At 37.7% G+C, this 21,677-nt stretch overlaps 2 protein-coding genes across 4 annotated transcripts; both read right to left on the bottom strand.

Moving 5' to 3' along the window:
- Positions 1–711: 711 nt before the first annotated feature.
- On the bottom strand, positions 712–12,326 carry il15 (interleukin 15). Of its 3 annotated transcripts, XM_086295452.1 has the most exons (7): positions 11,011–12,326; positions 10,029–10,113; positions 5,733–5,815; positions 3,423–3,510; positions 2,125–2,169; positions 1,304–1,435; positions 712–1,129 (listed from the first exon to the last, which is right to left on the bottom strand). In XM_086295452.1, the coding sequence occupies exons 2-7, from the start codon at positions 10,083–10,085 to the stop codon at positions 1,034–1,036; spliced, it is 501 nt and encodes a 166-aa protein (XP_086151578.1). In that variant the 5' UTR covers positions 10,086–10,113; positions 11,011–12,326; the 3' UTR covers positions 712–1,033. The 3 variants fall into 3 exon arrangements, with proteins under 3 accessions (XP_086151578.1, XP_086151577.1, XP_086151576.1); XM_086295451.1 differs by lacking the exon at positions 11,011–12,326 and having other exon boundaries at positions 10,029–10,339; XM_086295450.1 differs by lacking the exons at positions 10,029–10,113; positions 11,011–12,326 and adding an exon at positions 9,517–9,816.
- A 136-nt stretch (positions 12,327–12,462) lies between these two features.
- On the bottom strand, positions 12,463–20,723 carry noazfp (nucleolar atypical zinc finger). Its single transcript, XM_086295448.1, has 10 exons — positions 20,616–20,723; positions 20,053–20,210; positions 19,941–19,960; positions 19,768–19,838; positions 18,352–18,428; positions 15,741–15,867; positions 15,561–15,665; positions 15,371–15,417; positions 13,663–13,780; positions 12,463–12,951 (listed from the first exon to the last, which is right to left on the bottom strand). The coding sequence occupies exons 2-10, from the start codon at positions 20,170–20,172 to the stop codon at positions 12,686–12,688; spliced, it is 951 nt and encodes a 316-aa protein (XP_086151574.1). The 5' UTR covers positions 20,173–20,210; positions 20,616–20,723; the 3' UTR covers positions 12,463–12,685.
- Between the last annotated feature and the right edge of the window lie 954 nt (positions 20,724–21,677).

A 21,677-nucleotide genomic window follows, 5' to 3' on the forward strand; every position in this document is an offset into this window, starting at 1 on the left:
GCTTCGCTGGCTGCCCGTAGATCAGAGCTTTCAGCCACTCTGCTCCCCAACTTTGAAATTCACTTCCTCATGAGATCACGAATACTGCCTCTCTTCCCTTATTCAAGTCAAAACCCATCTGTTTAAACTGACTTACTCTTTAAAAATTGATTCCAGTTGTTGACTCCAATGCTGTTCTTTTATGCTTTGAACAGGGACCTTGGGTTGTAGAAAGGCGCCATAAATAAAAAAATGCACTACTCCCCCCCCCGATAGAAGTGGCTAGATTTGGATACCACAGTGGAGTTAAGCTATGAGCTAATGCTGGCAAGCTTGGTTTGCATGCTACACACAAACTTTGTAGACAGCCTGCAGTTGGCAGATAAGCTGCCCTTGTATACAGAATGTTAATGGCAGTTTTCCTGTCTGAGTATCTACTAAAGACTCTCTTGCCACTTGCACGATAAATGCTCCATCTCTGATGCTGACCCGGACAAAATTAAATAGAACAGTTTGTGTATCAGATACAATCTCCCATGTATTCAACAGTACGTGAAGTAACAGTTGAGAGTTTGTTTTAACATGTAATGTAAAAAAGAAATAAAGTTTACAAAAGACTTTCAAGCCGCACATGTAGCAGCCAGAGAGGAAAATGCAGAACTGAAGACCTCACAGACAAAACACTGGAGTAAGCATATACTGAACGTACTCAGATACTAGAGTCCATTAGGTGTATCAGTACATTTTATTCAGTAGTGTATATCAGAATCAGAATACTTTATTGATCCCTGGGGGAAATTATTTAGCAGTGTGATAACATTATGTATATACAGTATAGCTAAAAGCTGTGGCACTGACAGCATATTTAAAAACAAATAGGCCAGATGTGTAGCACTGACATGCCATGCTACATTTAGTGTCATCAGCCTATAGCATAAAATACATCTTTAATTTATTATTACGTATGGTAGCAACATAAGCGATAAAAACAGTTATTTACAAATCTACACAAATGCACAGTAGTAGTTTACAGTATTTACATCATTATATAATATTATGTAGAGTTGAGATTTTCCAAAAGGTCCATTAGTCTGTCCATAAATGTTGTAATATTTTGAAGCGTGTACGTTTCACATGCTGGACACAGATCCTAACAGGAGACAAAAATTAAAGATTTGTTTTTCCTCAAATGAATACAAACAATTACAACTGAAAGCTAAAGAAAGGTAATAAGCTTCAGCAGTGGTTATGTGAAAAAATCTTTTTGATTGTACATTTAAGCAAAGACTCTTAAATGTATCCTTTTAGAAGAAGTCAAACTTACATTTTTTGTTGTTTGCAGATTATAATTGAAATCACGGACACATTCCTGTGAATCACGCCCAATTTCTTCCTCATCAAGGACCATTATCAACTCCAACATGTAACATTTCAGCACCATCTTTTTACAGAAATCCTGGAAACACAAGAAAATTTCTTAGCATTTCCTGAAAATGTTCTACGAGTTACATTTCTAAGGAATAAAATAAATAAAATTACTTTATCATGACAAGCTTAATAATAATTATTATTATTATTATTATTATTATTATTATTATTATTATTATTATTATTATTATTATTATAAATAATGCCAAACACCAAAATTAAAAATGTACTAAACACTCCCTTCTCAAGATGATACCAGAGGCCCATATTACGAAGCAGGAATCAGATTATCCAGGTAATCAAGGTTAATTCTGTTTTCTGTACCATGAAGGTAGTTTATTTAACTGGGGTACATCACCATGGTAACAGCCAAACTTGCTCCATGGGTATGTTGAATTCATAATACAGGGCCCAGAGTACGCTGTACAAAACATTCCAACAAAGAACATGTTGCCTTCTACATGCTTTGGATGGCTGTTGTGTTGGTTGGCTATCTGAATACAGGTATGTTTACCAAGGAGGAAACAGAAGCATGGGCGTGGTGTTAGTGCCTTTTATAGCACTCCGTAAACTGAATGTGTGATTCCTTTTGTTTAGTCTTTGGAGTGGAGGTTAAAGAGACCTCCAGGATTTGGACATACACGCAACACTTGTTAGCACTTTGTAATCGATTCACACGATGATTAGAAATCAAAACTGAACTTTTTAAAAACTTACTGGAAAGTCTTCAATTCCTGGAGCGTAGAGCATAGCATCAGATTTCTGACAAGAAATTAAAAACAAATAAACATTTTCATTTGTCTCACCAGATGTGCTTCTCACAACCAACCAGGTTAATATATATAAGAAATTGGTGGAATTAAAAAAAAACAAAACACACCCTTCTAGTCCCTAGGGATGTTTGACCACCAAATTTTAACTAGTTCAAGTGAACATTTGTGCCAAAGTTTTAGAAATTCCTTCTAAGCTCTTACGTTCACTTGTTAATGAGAATGGGATTGATTGATGGACAAACAACCAGAAATTTCATCAGTCACTTCCTTAGGTACACCTATTCAGCTACTCATTAAAACGCAGATATCAAAATCATGTAATTACATTGTCAGCACATCTAAATGCATTGTTGCTGCAAAGACAAACTACTAATCTGAGACTTTTCTGTCACAAAGGTCTGCAGATCACATACATAATCTGCTCCTATTGCGCTTACTGCTCTTGCACTTCTGATTAGATGCAAACTGCATTTTGTTACCCTGTATTAATACATGTGTAATTACAATAAAGTTGACTCCTAATCATGGTGTGAGAAAGAAAACATCCAGTGAGTGGCAGTTCTCTGGGTGAAGAGTATGAGAGCAAAGCAAGATAACCAGATTGCTTCAAACTGTTAAAGCAACAGTAGCTCATATCACCAGTCATTACAAGGAAGTTATGCAAAAGAGAATTTCTGAACCTACAACACATCAAACCTTGACACAGATGGGCAACAGCAGCAGAAGACTACACCGAGCGCCCTGCCTATCAGCTAAGAACACAAAACTGAAACTCCAGTTACTACACCATCATAAAATTGGGCAATAAAAGATCTGATGACATTCAGCTGGAAGAGTCAACATTTGGTCTAAATGATATGAAAGCATAGATCCATCCTGTTTTGTGTCAGTGTTCAGGCTGGCGGTGTAATGCGGTGGGAAACTTTTTCCTTAACACATTTCGGGTCTGTTAGCATCAGCTGATCATCGTTTCTGCCTATATCCATAAATAATGACGTAACCAGTGACTGTATAATGAGTAAAGGCTCCAGACTGTTGCCAGTGTAGAGGTAAACTGTCCACTATCCATTAGTTCTGACATAACTAGAGCTACAATTTGCTGCTATATAAATAAAACAGACTTTTTTTTTTTATTGTTTTAAGTCAGCATCAGTGAACAAATGTATGTCGTTTTTAAATGTCATACAAATTTTTAACAATAAAAACTCAATGTTACCAAAGAGTTAAAATGAAACCACTCACCTTCACATTATGAATCAGATCATTCAAACATATCCGTAGATCCCCTGCTTCATTCACAGAATTGGCACATGTAGGCGTACTCAAGAGGCTGTAAGAATGAAAATACAATTAGAAAGAAACAATTATGGCAATATGGAGTTTTGTTGGGTGCAACTGATTTGCTGCACCTAGCTGCTACTGGGGAAAGCAATATGGGTATTTAAATGTAATAATATAGTAAAAGTGATTGAAATGCAGTTTAAATTTAATAAACTAACACAGTTGAAGTTTAGACATTGAAATATAAATGTGTCAAACTTCCAAAGTCCAGTACTTTTGTCATACTGCACACCATCAGCTCAGTCACGGAGTGCATTTTGCAGAAATTAACACTATACAGTCATTCAGTCACTGCAAAAAGAGAGTAAACCCCCATCAATTCTAAGGTATTACGACTTTTTTAATATAGCCTTTACTATGTTGTAAAGTTAAGCAATTATAGCCTGAGATAAACATCACATGGCATATTATGGTTTCATTTGACAAAAACCTAAACCAAAATACAGAAGCAGTGTCGCACGCGCACACACACCTCAATAGCTAGCAGAATTGCCTTTAGCAGTAGTAGCTTGAAGCTGGAGAGTTACTGGCCTGCTCTTTACTGCGCTGCTTTTACTTAATCGGCCTTGTGGATATTCGATCTATGCAGTGATCCCTTTTGTTTTGGGGGGTTTTTTTGCGTTTTTTTTTTTTTTTTAAAGAAAAGAGACATTTTCCCTACGACCCTTCACAAAAACAAAACATTTCTACTTGTACTGTGATGAACTCTGGCCCGCTCTTCAGAGTCTGGCATGTGGGTCCTGGACTGTATTATTGTAATACCACCGTTCTTGGAAAGGCACTTGCATTGTGTTAACACTGGAGACCAGGGCCCCATACCAGGAATCAGGTCCGGCTAACAATTAGTGTGATGAAAGGTAAACTCTTGCTTTTCTGTTCCAGGAAGCTTCAACCTCAACCTAGTTACCATGGTAACACATTCTGTGGACAGCTATTTGACATGCCAGTTTATTTCCTCATTCATAAAGTCACAGCTTAGAGCAAAGCAAGTCAAACTTCTATATGTTACAAACACTGAAATATATAACAGTTAGCATTTTAGCAGTTCACATATTCCAGTTAAAATAACCACTTTTACAGTCATTCATTCACTCATCATTTTCTGATAAGGGAGACTGCAATTACGTCACAGACCTATTATTAGCTCAGAGTAAAATCTATAGTCGCCATCTTTTGAACTCAGTGAATCAGTTCCTCCAAAACATTTACTGTACATTGCTGTAGCAATCAGTATTTAAATGAAGGTCATCTGTGTAACGCTTTAAAACATAACACACTGATCAATTATTTGGCATGTTGTAATTGGACTTGAGTCTTGGTCTTGAGAGGACGTGAATAATTTGAAGATGAGGCTGAAATGACTTTAACCTATTCCCTCAGTGAATCAGTGGGCAGCCAAAAATCACGCCTGGGGAGGGACGGTACCTTGCTCAGGGGTACCTCAGGGTAGCCGTTCAGTGGATTCGAACCCCCGACCTTCCGATCATGGGGCGACCACACTACCTACCGAGCTGCAGACAGTCATGCAGACAGCACAACATTTCATGTTGAAGTCTTTTCACAGATCAGTCGGTAAATGACCTTTTTAAAAGCTTTGCCAGAAACCAAAACTCTAATTCTGAACTTCGACTTTTCAACTGGAAAACTTTGTTGTTTACCTCAGGTTATATTGACCCGATACTAAGCCCTGATGAGAAACAGATGACTTATATCCTTATGTAAGACATTAGAATTAAGAGGATGTACTTATCTGTTTATTTGTAGGAATTTTAAAAAGGTTAGGCTTTCAATATTATTTTGCTGTTTTACATTTCTTTTTATTTTACTCAATATAAGGTTTATGCCAGGCCTGTCCTAAATTAACAGTACTGACAATTTCTGATTTTTTATGATTCTGTGATGATTAATCCACCAGTATGTGCAAGCTATTTAATCCAAATGAATACTATCATTATTGGCATTGTTCATAAATATTCAAGTTTACAGTTTTGCAAAAGGAAAAAAGCAGAAACAAAATCGAAAATCACAAATTTTCTTATTAAAATGCCAAATGACAGCTATTTACTTGCACTCCATAATTTTTTGACAGACTTACTAAATTATTTGTGTTTTCTTGTTTTTAAATAACAGGTGATCTAATAAATCTACTAAGCACAGTACACTCATAAGAAAAACAAAACACAAAACACAACACACACACTATATGCCTACCTCAGAACTAACAAACAAAGCCACACCTGAGTTTTGTGGCTCTCTCGGCACACCTTACAGGTCAGCTGGATCTGGAAACCCCTCTAGAAATTGTACAGGAAAACATTAGATCATCATCATCATCATCATCATCATCTACATCTTTTAGGTCACCATTTTAAAATTGTAATATAATGGGTGATAAATATGCAATTAAAGTCATTGAAATTTAACAGAAATATGTCAAGCCATCTTTGTGTAACACTGTGGTAAATAATTTCCACTTCTATGGCTGAATAGCAATAACAGATACATAACCATTTTCTCTGAAGTTTGCACATTTCTGTATTCTGTCAGTCTTTTGTGACCATTTGCTCATCTGCTACAGGCTGTGCTCCTATATTTTTAAGCCAACTCTGTTCTCTTCTTCTATTTTCTGCATCTACTAAAACAACAGAATGAGTATGAAATATTAACTGAAACTCAAATAGTAATTTTTTTATAGTGTATTCAAGCTGTTGTCCTGCACTGCTAGAAATACTACCCCGTGCCCACCCACAGTCACCGCACTCCGTAATCATCATACACAAACGAGGTGCAACTCAAAGTGCAGAAAGTCAACCTGCTTTCATCGGGCAGAACTCACAACTTGCATGTAGTGTAAATAACAGCTACAGTTTCACTTTAGAGGTTAAATGCTTTGCAATTCCCTCAAAAAAACAAAACAAAAAAAAAACAACAAAAAACACAACAACAGCAACAAAAAAAACCAAAAAACAAAAATGTACCCGTCTTCCTGTGGCTAACTCTCACCAGAGTTACCCAGCTGGAGTTCTTTGGCTAATCCAGACACTATTTTTTCCCAGCAATATTTACCAGTCCCTCTTGGAGGAAACTAAGGCATTCCACAGCCAAATGGACTACAATGCATTACAAGCTCTAACAGCTGGGTGTGTCCAGAAAACCTCTAAAGGGAGGCAACCCACACTCATTAGAAACCTACATTATTTCAGTTGCACTCCATTTTTATTCCAGATGTACAAGCTGAGGCCCTCACACTACCACCAATATGCAATTTATACAGTGCTTTTAAAAAAAATAAAAAAAATCAAGACATCATCCAATGTAAAGCTTATACCACGGCTGCTCTAAAATAATTAGCAAAAGACAGTTAATCCACCAGCAAGGCCAAGCTCTTTAATCAAATTATTTTAATGCTAAAAATGTTAAAATTTGCTGTTTTACAGATAAGCAGAAAAAAAAAATCAAAATTAAACTGTTTTACTTAAGATGCCAAATTAGTTATTTACTTGAGGTCCAGTACCCAAATTTGGCTATTTAAAATAAATTTAGATTTTGTTGTTAATTGTTTAATAAAATTTCTTTAAACATTTTTTGGACAGATTTCTAAAATATTTCCTTTTTTTATTTTAAATGACAGTTTATATAATAAATTAGTTAAGGACTGCATTTCTGCATTAAAGCTACACCCGAGGCACAAAATAACCAGTATATTCAAAACTAACATGTCACTGGAATCACACTACAATTTACAATTTTCAGTAATGCAGTAACTAAAGCTGTAAATGCACCAAATTCAGTAGCCACATTACAGCTACAGTTACGTCATTATCTGCATGATAGATGGGGTGGGGGGGTGGGGGGGGGGGGGGGGGATTTACAGAAATACATCTTAAATGGGTCTTGCTATAATCAGCTAGTGTGCAAACAAACAAAGTGCAAACACTGCAAAAAGAGGCTGTTGCTAACACAGCATCGGCTCTTTCCAAGCATCCATAGACAACATCCTAACAAAAAGTTAGGCCAGAACCCAAAGTGATGCTAAAGCTAAGTGTATGCTGACCCCAGCACAGCAGCCAGAGCCTGATCTTCAACAGATAACAAAGGCAGCGATGGCTAGTCAGGCTTGTAACATTGCATCACCCATTTCCAGTTGTTTCTACAGTAGAATTACTGCGGCTTTGCATCTCTTTGGCCTGGTTTTTAATTTGCTTTCTGTTCCGTCTTGTGTTCAATCTCAACTAAACTAAAACAAAGTTTGTGCGGGCCTTTAAGCTTTGTCCCACACACAAACAGGGATTTGTGTTGAGTATCAGGACTGAAGGGGAAGATAAATACTGTTAGATAACATGTCTTACAATGAATTTTACATCTTTTTACAGAGCAACAAAGTAGTAATGTTACAAATTACTTTTTCCCCACCAAGCAATGAAGTATTGAGTATTGAGTGCTGCATTACTTTTAATAGTAATGAGTGGATTTTTTTTTTTTTTTTTTTGTCAACACCAAACTCAACATCCCATCAATGCCTAAAACAAATGCGACTGGCCCATGTAGTACCTGCGCATTTCCAGCTACTTCTTCTGCAGCCATTTTTCTAACAGACTGGAAGAGAACTGATCAACCTGAGGACATAAATCCCCTAGCAACTAGTGTTAGGGCTGCAGGATTGCAGAGCAAGTCCACCATGCACAACTCGAAATGCAGGCAACAGTGTCAGGCAACTATAAAAAAAAAAAAAAAAAAAAGCTTTAGGCTGAACTTGGGCGATCGTGGTTCAAGAGTTGGGAGTTCACCTTGTAATCGGAAGGTTGCCGGTGTTGCGCCAAAAAGTGATTGTCTGCCAAAAAGTGATTTCCGGTATTTGCCAAAAACTGATTGCTCGTATTTAAACTGCTATAAGTAACTTGTTGGGCTATAATATGTGAAACATATGTCAAATGCATCCCTCATGGATGACACAAAGTCATATTGAGCCACAAACAACATTCGTGTAACAAGGTAGAAGCCGCAATCAGTTTTTGGCAGCGACTTTTATAGAACCTTTATTTATGCAGTTAAAAAAAAATCTCATTAACATTAAAAATGTCTTTTGTAAGAGTAAGACAGCAGAAATGGCAGCAAATATTACAATAGTTCAGTAAAAATATTGTAAGTGGGGGAAAAGGACCGGATTGGTTATAATGTGAGTACAATAACACAGAGTTATAAAGATACTTGAAAAAACAGATAATGTTTTAATTCTATATATAACCCCTTTGTAAACGCTGTTCACCGAAGTCTATTTACCAACATACGTAAAGATATTACACATAAAAAATACACGGAAACATTGGAAATCACTTTTTGGCACAACACCGGTTCGAAGCGCTTTGGGGTCCTTAGGGACTAGAAAAGCGCCGTAAATACAGGCCATAAATCAGACACCTTAAGGGTACACCTCACTCAGACCAACAACACATGATCTTTGTCTGAAATCTCCATCGGGGCCAAAGCAGAGGATGCATGTTATCTAACATCCAATGTTTCAGCAGTTGTAGTATTATGAAGAATATTTAAACAGCATAGTGATGAAATGTACTTTTAGTTGTCTTCAATTCTGTTGCAGATGTACTTGTGTTTTCCATTTGTACTGTAGTAGTACTGAAGTTAAAGGGTGTTTTGTGTTTGTTTTGGGGTTGTTTTTTTTTTTTGGTTTTTTTTTAAAGAATAGAACTATATTTTCAGTGTTACTATGAAACAGCCGCGTATCTTAAAAATTTACGGTAGCCTAGTGAGGTTAACATTTATCGATGGTACTCTTCAGCACTTACACTTGCTCTTCCAACAGGAGTTGGATGGATAATCACGACTAAATATTTCTTGAAGGTTGCGCTTCAACCGTGATAGTTTCTTGTTACTTGAAGCAGACCATCCTTCCTATAAATCATTCTTCAAGTTTACAAAACTATTACAGAGACTAAGCTGGAGGCAAGACTAATAACCGGTAATCATTTCCTCGTACCTTTGCTCGAACCGTCAGCCGCGTACTACCAAGGACGCATTTATTTCCATACCCTGCAGTCTCGACGCAGTTTGGAGCAATGCTGACAAACAGCGTTGGACAGAATAAAAACGTAAACATTAAGTTAGGCAGAAACAAGAACGTGGTGGACGTGCACATGATTTGGCTCCATTCTCACTGACAGCTGTGCAGAAGCGTCTCCCCATATACACACAACCGGAAAGACGGGCTGCCAAACTAGCTCGCATCTGACTAAATCGAAAGTGAAAGCAAGTGAGTGAAAGCGAGAGCATTACTTGTTTTTTAAACCAAATTACCATAATGGCACATAGTTCACCGACAGCAGCTGAAATGTATCCCGCGGACCCACGTGGATCGCCCAGTAGACACACCTCCTATATATACGCATTTGATTAGCCTCCCTAATTGGGGACACGCCGTGTTTTCCTCCAGGTGATTAGCCGACAGTTTGGGTTAGACCTCTACTAGTAACGCACTAAAATGTAACTTACAGCTCGCTGATCTCGGTGACATGTGAGTTGAAAAAGGATCACCGGGAGCGCCGTCATCTGCGCAGTGACTGCGGTTGCCGTCGTCCTAGCCAGCGGAGCAGCAAGCAAAGATTACACTTTTGCACCTCATTTGTGATAATAAAGCTGGTTTGTCTCATTGGTCTGCAGCCAGTGTTATTAACACTTGTGGCGAGAGTGAGTACGGGTATGATTTCGCAGGCTGACTTGCACACGCCCTGTTCTGGTCGTGTTGAGACGTTCACTCCTCCTCCAAGTCGTCACTTTATCGGTTTCTTTTTTTTCTTTTAATGCATGAGTCATCAGAAATACTTCACAGAAATGCACATTCAAGAGGGATTTTATTTGATTTTAAATTTTTATTTTTTTACACAAATGAGTCATTCCTACTATTCTGTGCCATTTCAGTGTGATCACTCTTCATCAAAAAATACAAAATTTTGAATTATTTTAACATTTCATCTAAAAGAGGGATTTTCAACCTATAAGAAAAATGTATTGGTCCAGCTAAGGATATTATATTATAATATTTTTTAAAATCAAAGTCTTTACCCATGACGTGCCAAATGTCCACCCTGTTACAGGACATTCAATTTTCTATTAATAACTGTTTTGAATACACAGTTATAGTAATATTTACATTTTCTAAAAGCTACAATGTCCCTTTTTAAAATCTGCAAGGAAATTTCATGTTACAGTGCATAGCAATAACAGGGGTGACGGTAACAGGGGGGAGATTTTATGCTAAACTTAGCCATTACTACTAGTATGATGAACAACAAGCTAGTACATGGTGACCACTAAGAACCATTTTTAACATGTTTATTAGCCATATTATAAAAATTACAAAAAAAATTTGTTTCCACTATTAATAAGCGTAACAGGTTGGACGTGTTATGCTTTGCCACATTACAAAATCTTGCTAAAACATTGAAAAAAGGGTTGATTAAAGAGTGGTACTTACTGGTCTTCTTCTTGAAAGTTTTCCCTCCAAAATATGTTACATCCGGGAGTGTCATGTGACTAAAAGAATAATCAGGTGATGTGTTCTATGGAATTCTTATCAGAGTAACAGGGGTGACAGTTGATTCAGGGACACAACATTTTTTAAAGATTTTAAGTATTAAACATGCATTAATAATAAAAAAGAACATTTGATGAGGAACATTAGAAATAAGCCAATCCAGAAATGATGAAAAATCTAGATTTTTTTTTTTTTTTTTTAAGTTATATTTGTAACTGAAGTCGAGCAAGCATGACTGGGGACATAGTACTTTAGTGACTTGTGCTAAAATAAAAGTAATTTACTTTTAATGTATTTATCCTGTGTATATATCAATGTGTTCTATGGTAGAGGGGGGTTAAACATACAAGAAAATGGTTTAGAAATAAGCATTAGACAAGTTTTACACTAAATATACCATATTATGTCATTAGGACTCAAATGGCACCGAATAGTAAGAATGACCCAAATGTGCCTTGCAGTTTATTTCAAACATCAGGACAAACAACTGCACTGAGGAAAGATGCCACAAAAAGACTCTCCAATAGTCATTACATAACACCGATAATGAGGACAGGTTATGCTTTATTCATAACAAGCCACAGAAGAATTCCCTTCAGTGGCCGCCAATTTGCCTGGATCAGAAAACCAGTGAAGTTAATGATTTAGGCAATTCATTCCAGCTAATAATTTGTTTATTATTACAGCTGACCAAGCTAAAACGGGACGACTTATTTTGGATATAAGCATACGGGTAAAATGTTTGAGGAAGTTTTTCATAAACAGGAAGATGAAAGTCTCGAGGCACATTGTGGTGAACTGTTTGGACTATTTAAGACAAGCCAGAGCTTTACAATCATGACTTATTGAAAATTTCCTGTATACTCTGCAGTTGTGTGTGGATTCTGGTGGAATTCAAAAATATGGAAGGATAGTCTGGTCCTAAATGTAACAATCAGACCCTGATTGTAAAAAAAAATCTAGGCAAATTCATAAGATCTGAATGAGTATTTGTCCAACAGCCAATACTGGTTGCCACCTCGTTTGAAAGAAAGTGAAGACCCCCCCCTAAAGCTCTTTAAAAGTTCACCACCATATGACATAAACAACCCTCTTATGTGTGCCAGCTTCACGCCACCAATAGGAGTAACATCATCTTCTTGAGTTTCCAGGGACCATTCACATGGTGGGCAAATGTGACAACCATTAGAGTGTGGAAATACAAAGATCAGCCTTTGCTCCTGTATCAAAAATCACTGCAAAGAGTCAGAAGCAGTTTCATAACTTAACCCAGGCTTGACTGTAAAAACAGAGGAGAAAGCAGGGCACTTAAAGCTTTCTGAGCACCATCAATTTTTTTTAGTCAGGCTTATAATAGCAGGTATTTAATTTATGAAACTGAAATTAAATTGAAACTGTTATTTGAGTCTTTTATTCATTTTGTCTCTATACAGCTGCTTGAATATTGTTTAAAAAAATGTATTTTCTCTTTCAAAGTAACATGGAAAGTTAAAACATCACATCAGCTTTAATATTCATCTCCAGTCTTAATTGTGCATCTAAAGCTTTCTTGAGGATCCTTTGGGTTTACAGGACCACGTGCTCCAGCTGCACCACCTCATCAGTCACCATCAGCTTAGGCTGCAGCACCATCCAATTTAAGACCAGCCAGCGACTCGGACGCAGTTTCTTGTTCGCCCTCTTCATCTTCTTCCTCCTCCTCCTCCTCCTCGTCCTCCTCATACTCGTCTTCCTCATAGTAATCGTCTTCTCCGTAGTCGTCTTGTTGGTCTCCACCTCCGGACGCTGCGTTCTTCCAGTAAGCATCGTACCCGGACGCACCGTCGTAGTAACCGTCGTCATCGTCGGCACCGGCCTGTCGACCAAACTTCAAGGTGCGCGCTGTGAACAATGCACAGGTGTCAACGTTAGCTCTGGTGTCATTACGCATGGTGGTGAAGCGACAAAGAAAAGGTCCTGTAAGATACAGTCTGCGTAATTCTCTGCAAGCAATGTTTATTCTAAGCCTTCAGGTTGTAATTTAACTCATTATATATCACTTTGTTCCTCTTGTCAATATATGACTATGACACTGCTGTGATCCTTCCACACGTTTTTGCCTCTGTCCCATGTCGGAAATGAAATGTTAATATTGCTAAAGCTCTTTGTGAGGAGCTACAAATATCAGATTCACTGAGCAGGGTTTTTGTTTCAAAATACATCTCACTCTGCTAATAGCAAGTCCTTAGAAATAGAAATCAAATCCTGGCAGCACATTTGAGAGAACAGCAATGTGGCCAACACATGTTTGGCACTGCTTCCAAGGTCAAAGTTTAATTGCATAACATCAGACTCTGCTTTTACAGCAAGAAGCATTTGAGAAAAACCCAAATATTCATGAACAATTCTCTAGAAAATACAATTAGCTGCACTGTGTAAATGACTTCTGGGGAAAAACAAAGAATTTATTTTTCCCCTCATGGTTTTGTTTCATTTTCAAAACACAGTCTGCGGGGAAGTAGCAGCTGTGGCAACTTCCCCGAAACAGGAGCTTTACGGGAAGAAAAACAACTAAACAACTTCCAGTCGTTTAAAGGTCTGCGTAACACTCACTTGACATGCTTAGATCTTTGGTCTCCTGTGTCTCGTGACCACATTTGGGACACGGAGGACCTTTTCCTTTCTCCTGTTTGAAGACTTTACTCTTAGTGTGATCATCACAGTAACAAGCCTGCAAGACACAGTTCAACTTTCAGTCAGTTATGGCATGGAAACGCTGGTGCACGAACATGATATCGATGCATAGTTCTCGCTCAACTTCAAAACTAAAGAAAGCAAAGCAGTAACAGTTCAGGCTTGTTTAGGCAAGAGGAGTAAGCTCATTCATCCACATCCGTTCATCCATAAAAACTCGATCGTATTCCCTTCCTCCAGTCTCAAATTCAGAGATCCTCACTCACTGTAACCAATATATGGCAGCTGTCTTTTGCCTCTTTTTGATACAGACTGTACTCTTAAAAAAAGGATTGAATTGGAAATATAAATAAATAACCCCTGCCCCAAAAAGCAGAGTTCCTATTTCAAATGCTTTCTGATCAGATTGCAACTGTGGCACAATGCCACGCAAGCAGCACTTGTGTAAATGTTGTGAGCCACTCCATATGTTTTTATTTTGTTCCTGATGAAGCCTGATAAACCTGAATGTCTGCTGTAGTCATTCCTACATTCTAATATCCTCAATAAACATGGCTTCTCTGTGCAGAAATGCATGCTAAAGTTCAGCTGGCGTAATTTCGTCAAAATTACCATGTTATCATAGTATAATCAGTCTTGTTGTTTGTTGTCTATATGGAGTTGGGGCAGAGTCTCATGCTCAGGAAATGCGGTTTGGTTGCTAGGAGACCAGCAGAACATATACGCTCAATTAATAAACAGCTCCAGCTAAAACTTTGCTTTGAGGGAGGATCAGCATTATTTACAGTGTTGAGAAGACATCCCTTTCAGCTAGCATGATGAGCAGGAATGATTACAGCAGGCTAATGTAATGTGTAATATTTGGTGTGCAAATGGGCATGTGAGGGTAGCTTTAATTTAAAGCTTTAAAACAGACCTGAGAAAATGCACGTCAAAGATTTACTCAGTCGGCACTGGCTGTCTATGCAGTGCATCTTTTATAGTGCAATTCTTTATCCTGTAATTTTCCAGTACAAATAAACAAACATTACTCTATATATATATATACACATTTAAGGATAAGCACACTCACTTGTTGTGCATTAAGAGCTGATTTATTGCAAAAGTATGCTTTGGCTACACATATTGTCATGAGCTGCCTGGCAAATTCCTTCACTTGTGCACTTCAGTAAAAGTATGCACTGCGACTATCTGGCCTAGCAACAGCTCGTATAGGTCATTGATAGGACCAACTTATTTTTAACCTCTGTAAGATTAGCTGACAACTGTTAAACTAAGCACAAGGAACAACTAAAGGCAGTATGAGCTCCGGCTGCTATTTTCAGCAGGTCCGTTGTTGTCAGCCTGGAGCGCTTTCTTGCCATTTTATTCGTTCAAAGCTCTTTGATGTTTAGTTTCAGTTACGTGTCTGTTGTACACAAGGAATATTTCCAGATAAAGGGAGAAAAACCAAAAGCAAAACCACATGAAAACAACGATGTGAATTTGTAGCCATCTTATCTGATTTGGTTCGTTCTTCTTTTGTTGTTACAAACAGTTTTGTAATGCAAGTTGATAACGTGGGTTTATTTTTTACAAACATGCTTGTGATCCTTTTGCATTATATTTTCACAGACTGATTCCTCACCTTACACCGCAGACAGGAGTGTTGTCCCAGTTTATTACAGGAAACACCTAAAATAATACAACAATATTATGAAAACACATTCGTAACATCACTACTGCACATGCTCCCTCTGGATATTATCTGCTCATATGGAAATGATACGCTTTAAACACCCCATTGAAAAAGCCGATTGAATGACAGTGTGACTTACATTTGAATGTTTCTGCTTGAAGAACCTGGCAGCTTGCCTGGTGCTCAAACTGATCATCCTCACATAAGAAGTTCTGACAGAAGGAACAGCGGAAGATTCGCCCTCCTATTTAAGAAGTTAAACCAGTCAGTGGCTCTACTTAGGTAAGCAGGCGAAACAATCAAACAGGGGTGGTCTCACCATGATCCCAGACACTGCGCTCACACTCGATGCAGTCGGCATCAGTCAAAGGACATGAACAGGCGTGAGTGCTCAGGCATTTCCGACCATGGCACACCCAAGCTTCACAGAAGTCGCACACTGCCCCCTTGTGATTGAGTAGGAGAATAACAAGGACCAAAATCAGAAATTGTACTTTCTTTTTTTATGTTTAAATAACCTGCTGATGAGTTTACTGGCATGTAGCAAAAACAGACACTGATTACTGAACACCAGCTGGACCCTTGACACACCTTATCATATGCTACTTAGCTTAATTATTCATTTTGATTGCACTTGCACAACACTGCACCATGAGCATAAAGAGTGTCAGAGTGATACTGAATGGTAAATGGACTGATTCTTATATAGCGCTTTTCTACTCTCCCAGAGTACTCAAAGCGCTCTATACAACATGCCTCATTCACCCAATCACACCCACTCTAAACTCAAGTGCAACTAATAAGCATTCACACACATTCACACTCCGATGAACGCATCGGAGGGCAATTTGGGGTTAGTATCTTGCCCAAGGATATTTGGCATGCAGACTGGAGGAGCCAGGAATCGAACCACCAACCTTCCAATCAGTCGCTAATCTGCTCTACCACCTGAGCCACAGCCACATGAATAATAGCTAGCCCCAGATTAATGCAGAGAAAATCTACAAGCTGCTGCTTCTTGGTTGTAGATGACCTCTGTTGGTGTGCTTGAGGCCTTGTTTATTCTCCTAGCCTGCCGTCTGGAGTGCTGTTGCTATCAGTGACAACATCTAGATGAGCGGCTGATTGTTGCGGAATCTGCTGGCAACATGGATCTCTTGGTTTGTTTGTTATTCGGCATCGAATGGCCTTACATATCAAGGGAGAGTCCTGCTGCATTTACAGTCTCTGAAAGCTGACATTATCATTGTGTAAAAGGACTCCTCCCATGCTATTTGATTATAAACCTAATATACCGGTGGGATTTTAAAGTAAGTCTTTTTTTTGCTGCTATCATTATGCGAGAATGTAGATCCAAGTCCCGGCCCCGTGCAAAATATTCCCACAGCAGCGGAATTTAAAAATAGAGCAGGTCTTGACCTTGTGCACTAGAAGTTTTCTCCCTAAAAGGACTCGATAAAGCTCTGCACTGGCACAGCTGAAACAGACAGGGCCACAAATGAACCTGCTGCCTGGATCTGTTAGAGTTTTAAGAAATCAAACCAGGACCTTGACTAGAAATTCCAAATATCAATACATACAGTGCTGTGAAAAAAGAATTCGTCCCTTTCCCAATTTATTTTTTATTTGTATATTTGTCACACTCAGTTTGAGATCCTTAGGCAAATATTAATATTAGACAAAGATAACCCAAGGAAATACATACTACAGTTTTTAAATTATAATTTCGTTCGTTAAGGCAAAAAAAAGTTATCCAAACCTATCTGAACATTTTATATCAGCTACTTATGTTTTTAATGCAAATGTAGAATAGTCTTGATGCTCTACATTGAACTGTCTTTCCCATTTTGTATCATCTTTGTGCCTGAACCTATTTCCTCTATGGCAATCTTAAAATGTTAAAAAGCCATTGAGCCAAAAAAATTCATCTGGACCTGAGAACCTCACAAACAATTTTTTAATCAGATTCTTCAGCTTAACATCATCCCTGAAAATCTAGAAAGCTGCCTATACTTTATTATTTTAAAAACATGGGATCCCCTCAACAAATATTGCCCTAAACCTAAATTTCTACTTGCGCCAAAATTGTAGAATTTTAAATAAACTCAACAGTACTGTAACAGCAACTATGTTGGTAACAAATTCTATTATTATTGCCTTGGACTGAAAGCTGCTGTGTTTGTTGATCTGATTCTGATGACCATGAGCTGCTGTTAGAAAGACTCAGTGACGTCAGTTAGAATGATAAGACTACAGGCTAGTTCAGGAATGCCCTTTCAGATAGGACACAGTGTGTTTATACAGATGAATATGAGTCAGGTTTCTATGAAGCTTTTAAATGGAGTCACGCAGAGGTCAACTTTAGACCCTGTTTTTTCTTCCTTTTTATTATTAATATAGAGAAGATTATGCCTAAACCTAAACTGTGCATTTATGCAGATGATACCATAATGTACTCACAAGGCTCTACTCTGAGTCACACTGTTGACAGCAGCTGCAGGCACTCTTTAGAGTACCCAACTTGGAACAGCATTCTCTTATTTTGCAGCTCATTCATGAAATACCTTTCAGAGAACACTAAAGCTGAATCATTTTGTCTCCCTGGGAAAATACAGAGGGTGCCACTGCATGATCTGGACCTTGTATTTGAATTAAATTTACCACTGACAAAATTAACTGACTTGTTTTATTTTATTTTGATGTAACTTTGTCATGGTGCATCTTCTTGGCCAGGTGGCCCTTGAAAAAGAGATATTTATCTCAAAGACTAAATAAATAAAAATATTATTTCTCCCAACAAAACCTACCAGAACAATGTTCCATTAAATAATGTCAACCTAATATCATTTTTACAGTCATAAATTACATTGCTGAATGAAAATAAATCAAACAGATATATAATAGAAAACTTAAATATACAATAAACTTACCACCATGCCCATTCCAGTGCTGTGGACCCCTGGATGTTTGACAACACAATCCGATGACTTCATACATTTCATTTTACCTAAAAACAGGAAGAAAACTTTACAGATGAATAAAACGAACACAAATAATTTCAGTGTAATGGTAAATAGTGTAATACATGAACAAAATCCCCTTCACAACATTTAGCCAAGTTACGATCACTCTCAAGGAGCTAGGTTTGCCAAAGCTACTGTCGTCAATCAAGAAATATCTTTATTAAAGTAAATACAGAAGCTTTCACTAAGCCTGAGTTAAACCTTCTGATAACGCTAAAAAAAACACGCTAATAACAGAATAAACTTTCTGGGATTTCCTTATATTGATGATTAAGCATGCTTCAAGACAGGCTGAATAAAAATGAACTTGTACCAGAATAATAAAGGAGAAGAGCATAGAGAAGAAGAAAACAAAACCACAGAGTTCATGAGCCAAACTTTTTGAACTGTGTGGTTTTCATCATCTATGTAACAAAATAATGGAGTGTAATGGTAGAAGCATGTAAGGTTATGTGAAAAACAACAACTAAACCTTCTTTCAATTCTACTGTTTTACATATCAGCACATTAAAAAAAATAATCTGGTCCTTAGCATGACATGACATGCAGAAACGTGTGGAAAAACTAATGACATCCCTCCTGCATTTATAGTATTTAACAGCGTAAGTAGCAGCCAGGTACTGCTAATCAAATGAACTTGATTTATTGATAATCAGCAATTGTCAGCACCTCTATAATAACAGAAGCTTTGGCAGGTTGCTGATCTGGAGCATTCAGGTACGTTAACACTATGTCATAATCTTTCCAAAAGTGGAGATTCCAACAAATTCACTCACAGATCAGTCTGCGCAGTGCTCCGTGAAACTGCAAAAAAACCGAGAGCAACATCCAAGATTCTACAGGCATGTAAAATCCTCTGTACACCAAAGTATTCTACCGTCAAAGGTGAGGACATCTAAAGCTTGAGCCAACCACAGCAAATGTACAACAGAATGGCTTTTTTTTAAAAAACAAAAAGCATTAAGATGTTTGAATGGCCCAATCACAGCCCAGTCAAGCTAAAAAATGATTACTTCATTACTGCTGCTGAATCTGGTTCTACAAGCTAATGAATCCAGGGGTGTGAATAATGTTTCCACACAATGCTTCTGAATTTGGACTTACTTTTTGTTAAGTAATTAATGACCTGGTACAATGTGTTGCTTATTTAGGTTATATTAACCTTTTTAAGACCTTGCAGGGACCTTGCTATCACTGAGCTGGCTGTGAATTGGCACATTTTTGAATGGGCTTGGATGTGAAGGTCACAAATGAGCAGGGAGTGTTAGCTTTAAAATGAATATCATTCCAACATTACTCAAATAACACGTGCAGTGTACTCACCACACTGCGCGCAGACAGGCAGCTTCTGCACCGAGTTACAGAAATAACAGAAAGCCCTGTTCTTCTGTTTTCTAGCATGTGGCATCAGAAACGTTAAAAAAATGTTAATTATCTCAGAATTATGGAGAATCTGCAGTTGCACATTGGTCATATAAGTGAATAAAATCACTTACCTCTGACATTTGTCACATTCCTGCAAAAATGTAACAGTATAAAAGATTAGATACATATTAAGGCATTGCTGTTGTTTTAATTGGGCATCTATCAGCTATCGCAGCTACACACCATGTTGGAGTTGCAGGGGTGTTTGGCCACGTCAACATGTTCCCTGTTGGCTCGTATTTGCTTCTCTCGCTCTTTCCGATTTTCAGCCTTTTTTCGGGCACCGGTTTTCTTTTTGGGCATTTCTGGTTCTCCGCGGAGCTTGACACTGACTCCGTCACCTGCAAACACGGACAAACGGGGTGAACCACGCCGGGAGGAAACTGGGCGACTTCTTCTGCGTGAAATTCAGCTAAGAACGAGCAACTCTTAGCTGATATCTCATCTCAGTGCTTTTCCAATAAGCTGCACAGGGACTACAGCCAGCAACACGGGTGGTGAATTACGACAACAAGCACTACAACTATAAAAAGTTTCTGACATTTCTGTTCATGTTGGCTAGCAGCTCCCGTGTCTGCTGACTGAGCTGGTGTCTCATAAGCAAATTACATTTAAAATAAACTATAACACCACTCAACACATGTGTACATGACTTTTAGACTGTAAAGGAACCTCCTAAGTGTTCCTAAATATTACACGCTAGCGTAATTAAAAAGAAAATAGATTATTTTTGTATTTTTCTTTACCGAAATGATCAGTTCAGAGAACGCAGCTAGGTCCGTCCTGAAAATGTGTTCACCGGAACACTCGGCTAAAAACCATTCGTTCCACACATGCTGGTTTTTTGTTATGGTGGCTTAGCGTCACCTCTTTTCATTTAATGATTGATGTTAAATAATTTACTTTTTTATAGGGCAGTGGTAATGCATAAATATACAATATGGCCTACTTTAAATAACACAATAAACATTTGCAATAATAATGATATAGTCTATATGATATATAATAGAGTATATATTACAATAAGATCTAAATTTAACCAGTAAAAGATCATTTCTTTTTCGAATGGGTTTGGCTCCAGTTTTTCTTATAATGCTACTCCATGTGCTAACGCTAATGGGAGCTCTACAATTGCAGGACATTTCCTGTATCACCCTTGAAAATAGCCCATACATGTTGCATAAATGACACTTGTCCTGAGACAAGATGTAAACCTAGCTGCTAAAAAAGCCAAAATATAAAATAGAATTCACCAAAATGCCTTTTTTTTATCAAAACTTTTTTTAATCAAATTGTGCTTCATATATAACCATTAGAATTACCTTTAAATCCACTTTTTGATGTTTTGATTTTGCTGACACGTTTTTTGTAATTGTGAAGTCATTTAGTTAATATCAACATAGTAATTATGCACTGCAACAAATGTGCAACCTTGTTATTGAAACCTATGTAGCTTAGAACAACAATGAGACAATATGTCAAAGAAGAAGTGAGATGATTGGATCATGTTTTAACACCAAAAGTTAGTCGTCTTTGACATATTTTGTATTTTCTTTCTGTCTTTTCTGACTAGATTTGGTGTGTCACTCTAACCAACGCATCCCTGTTGCCCATATCATGGACTGGTAGATTTTGAGCATTAAAGCATTTTCTGCTGCAAGTCTCACTCTCCCAATCACACACACACATTCATACATTGCTTTTATCTATACCTAAGCACTTTTATCAGCCAAACCCCAACGAATACATCAGGGGCTGCCCCATATTACCAAAAAAAACAAACAAACAAACAAACCCCCCCACCAAAG

This window comes from Aulonocara sp. 'chitande type north' Nkhata Bay, linkage group LG6 (assembly GCF_057382095.1).
Source record: "Aulonocara sp. 'chitande type north' Nkhata Bay isolate Kocher_YH1m ecotype deep benthic linkage group LG6, A_spYH_male_GT1.1, whole genome shotgun sequence".
NCBI lineage: Eukaryota > Metazoa > Chordata > Actinopteri > Cichliformes > Cichlidae > Aulonocara > Aulonocara sp. 'chitande type north' Nkhata Bay.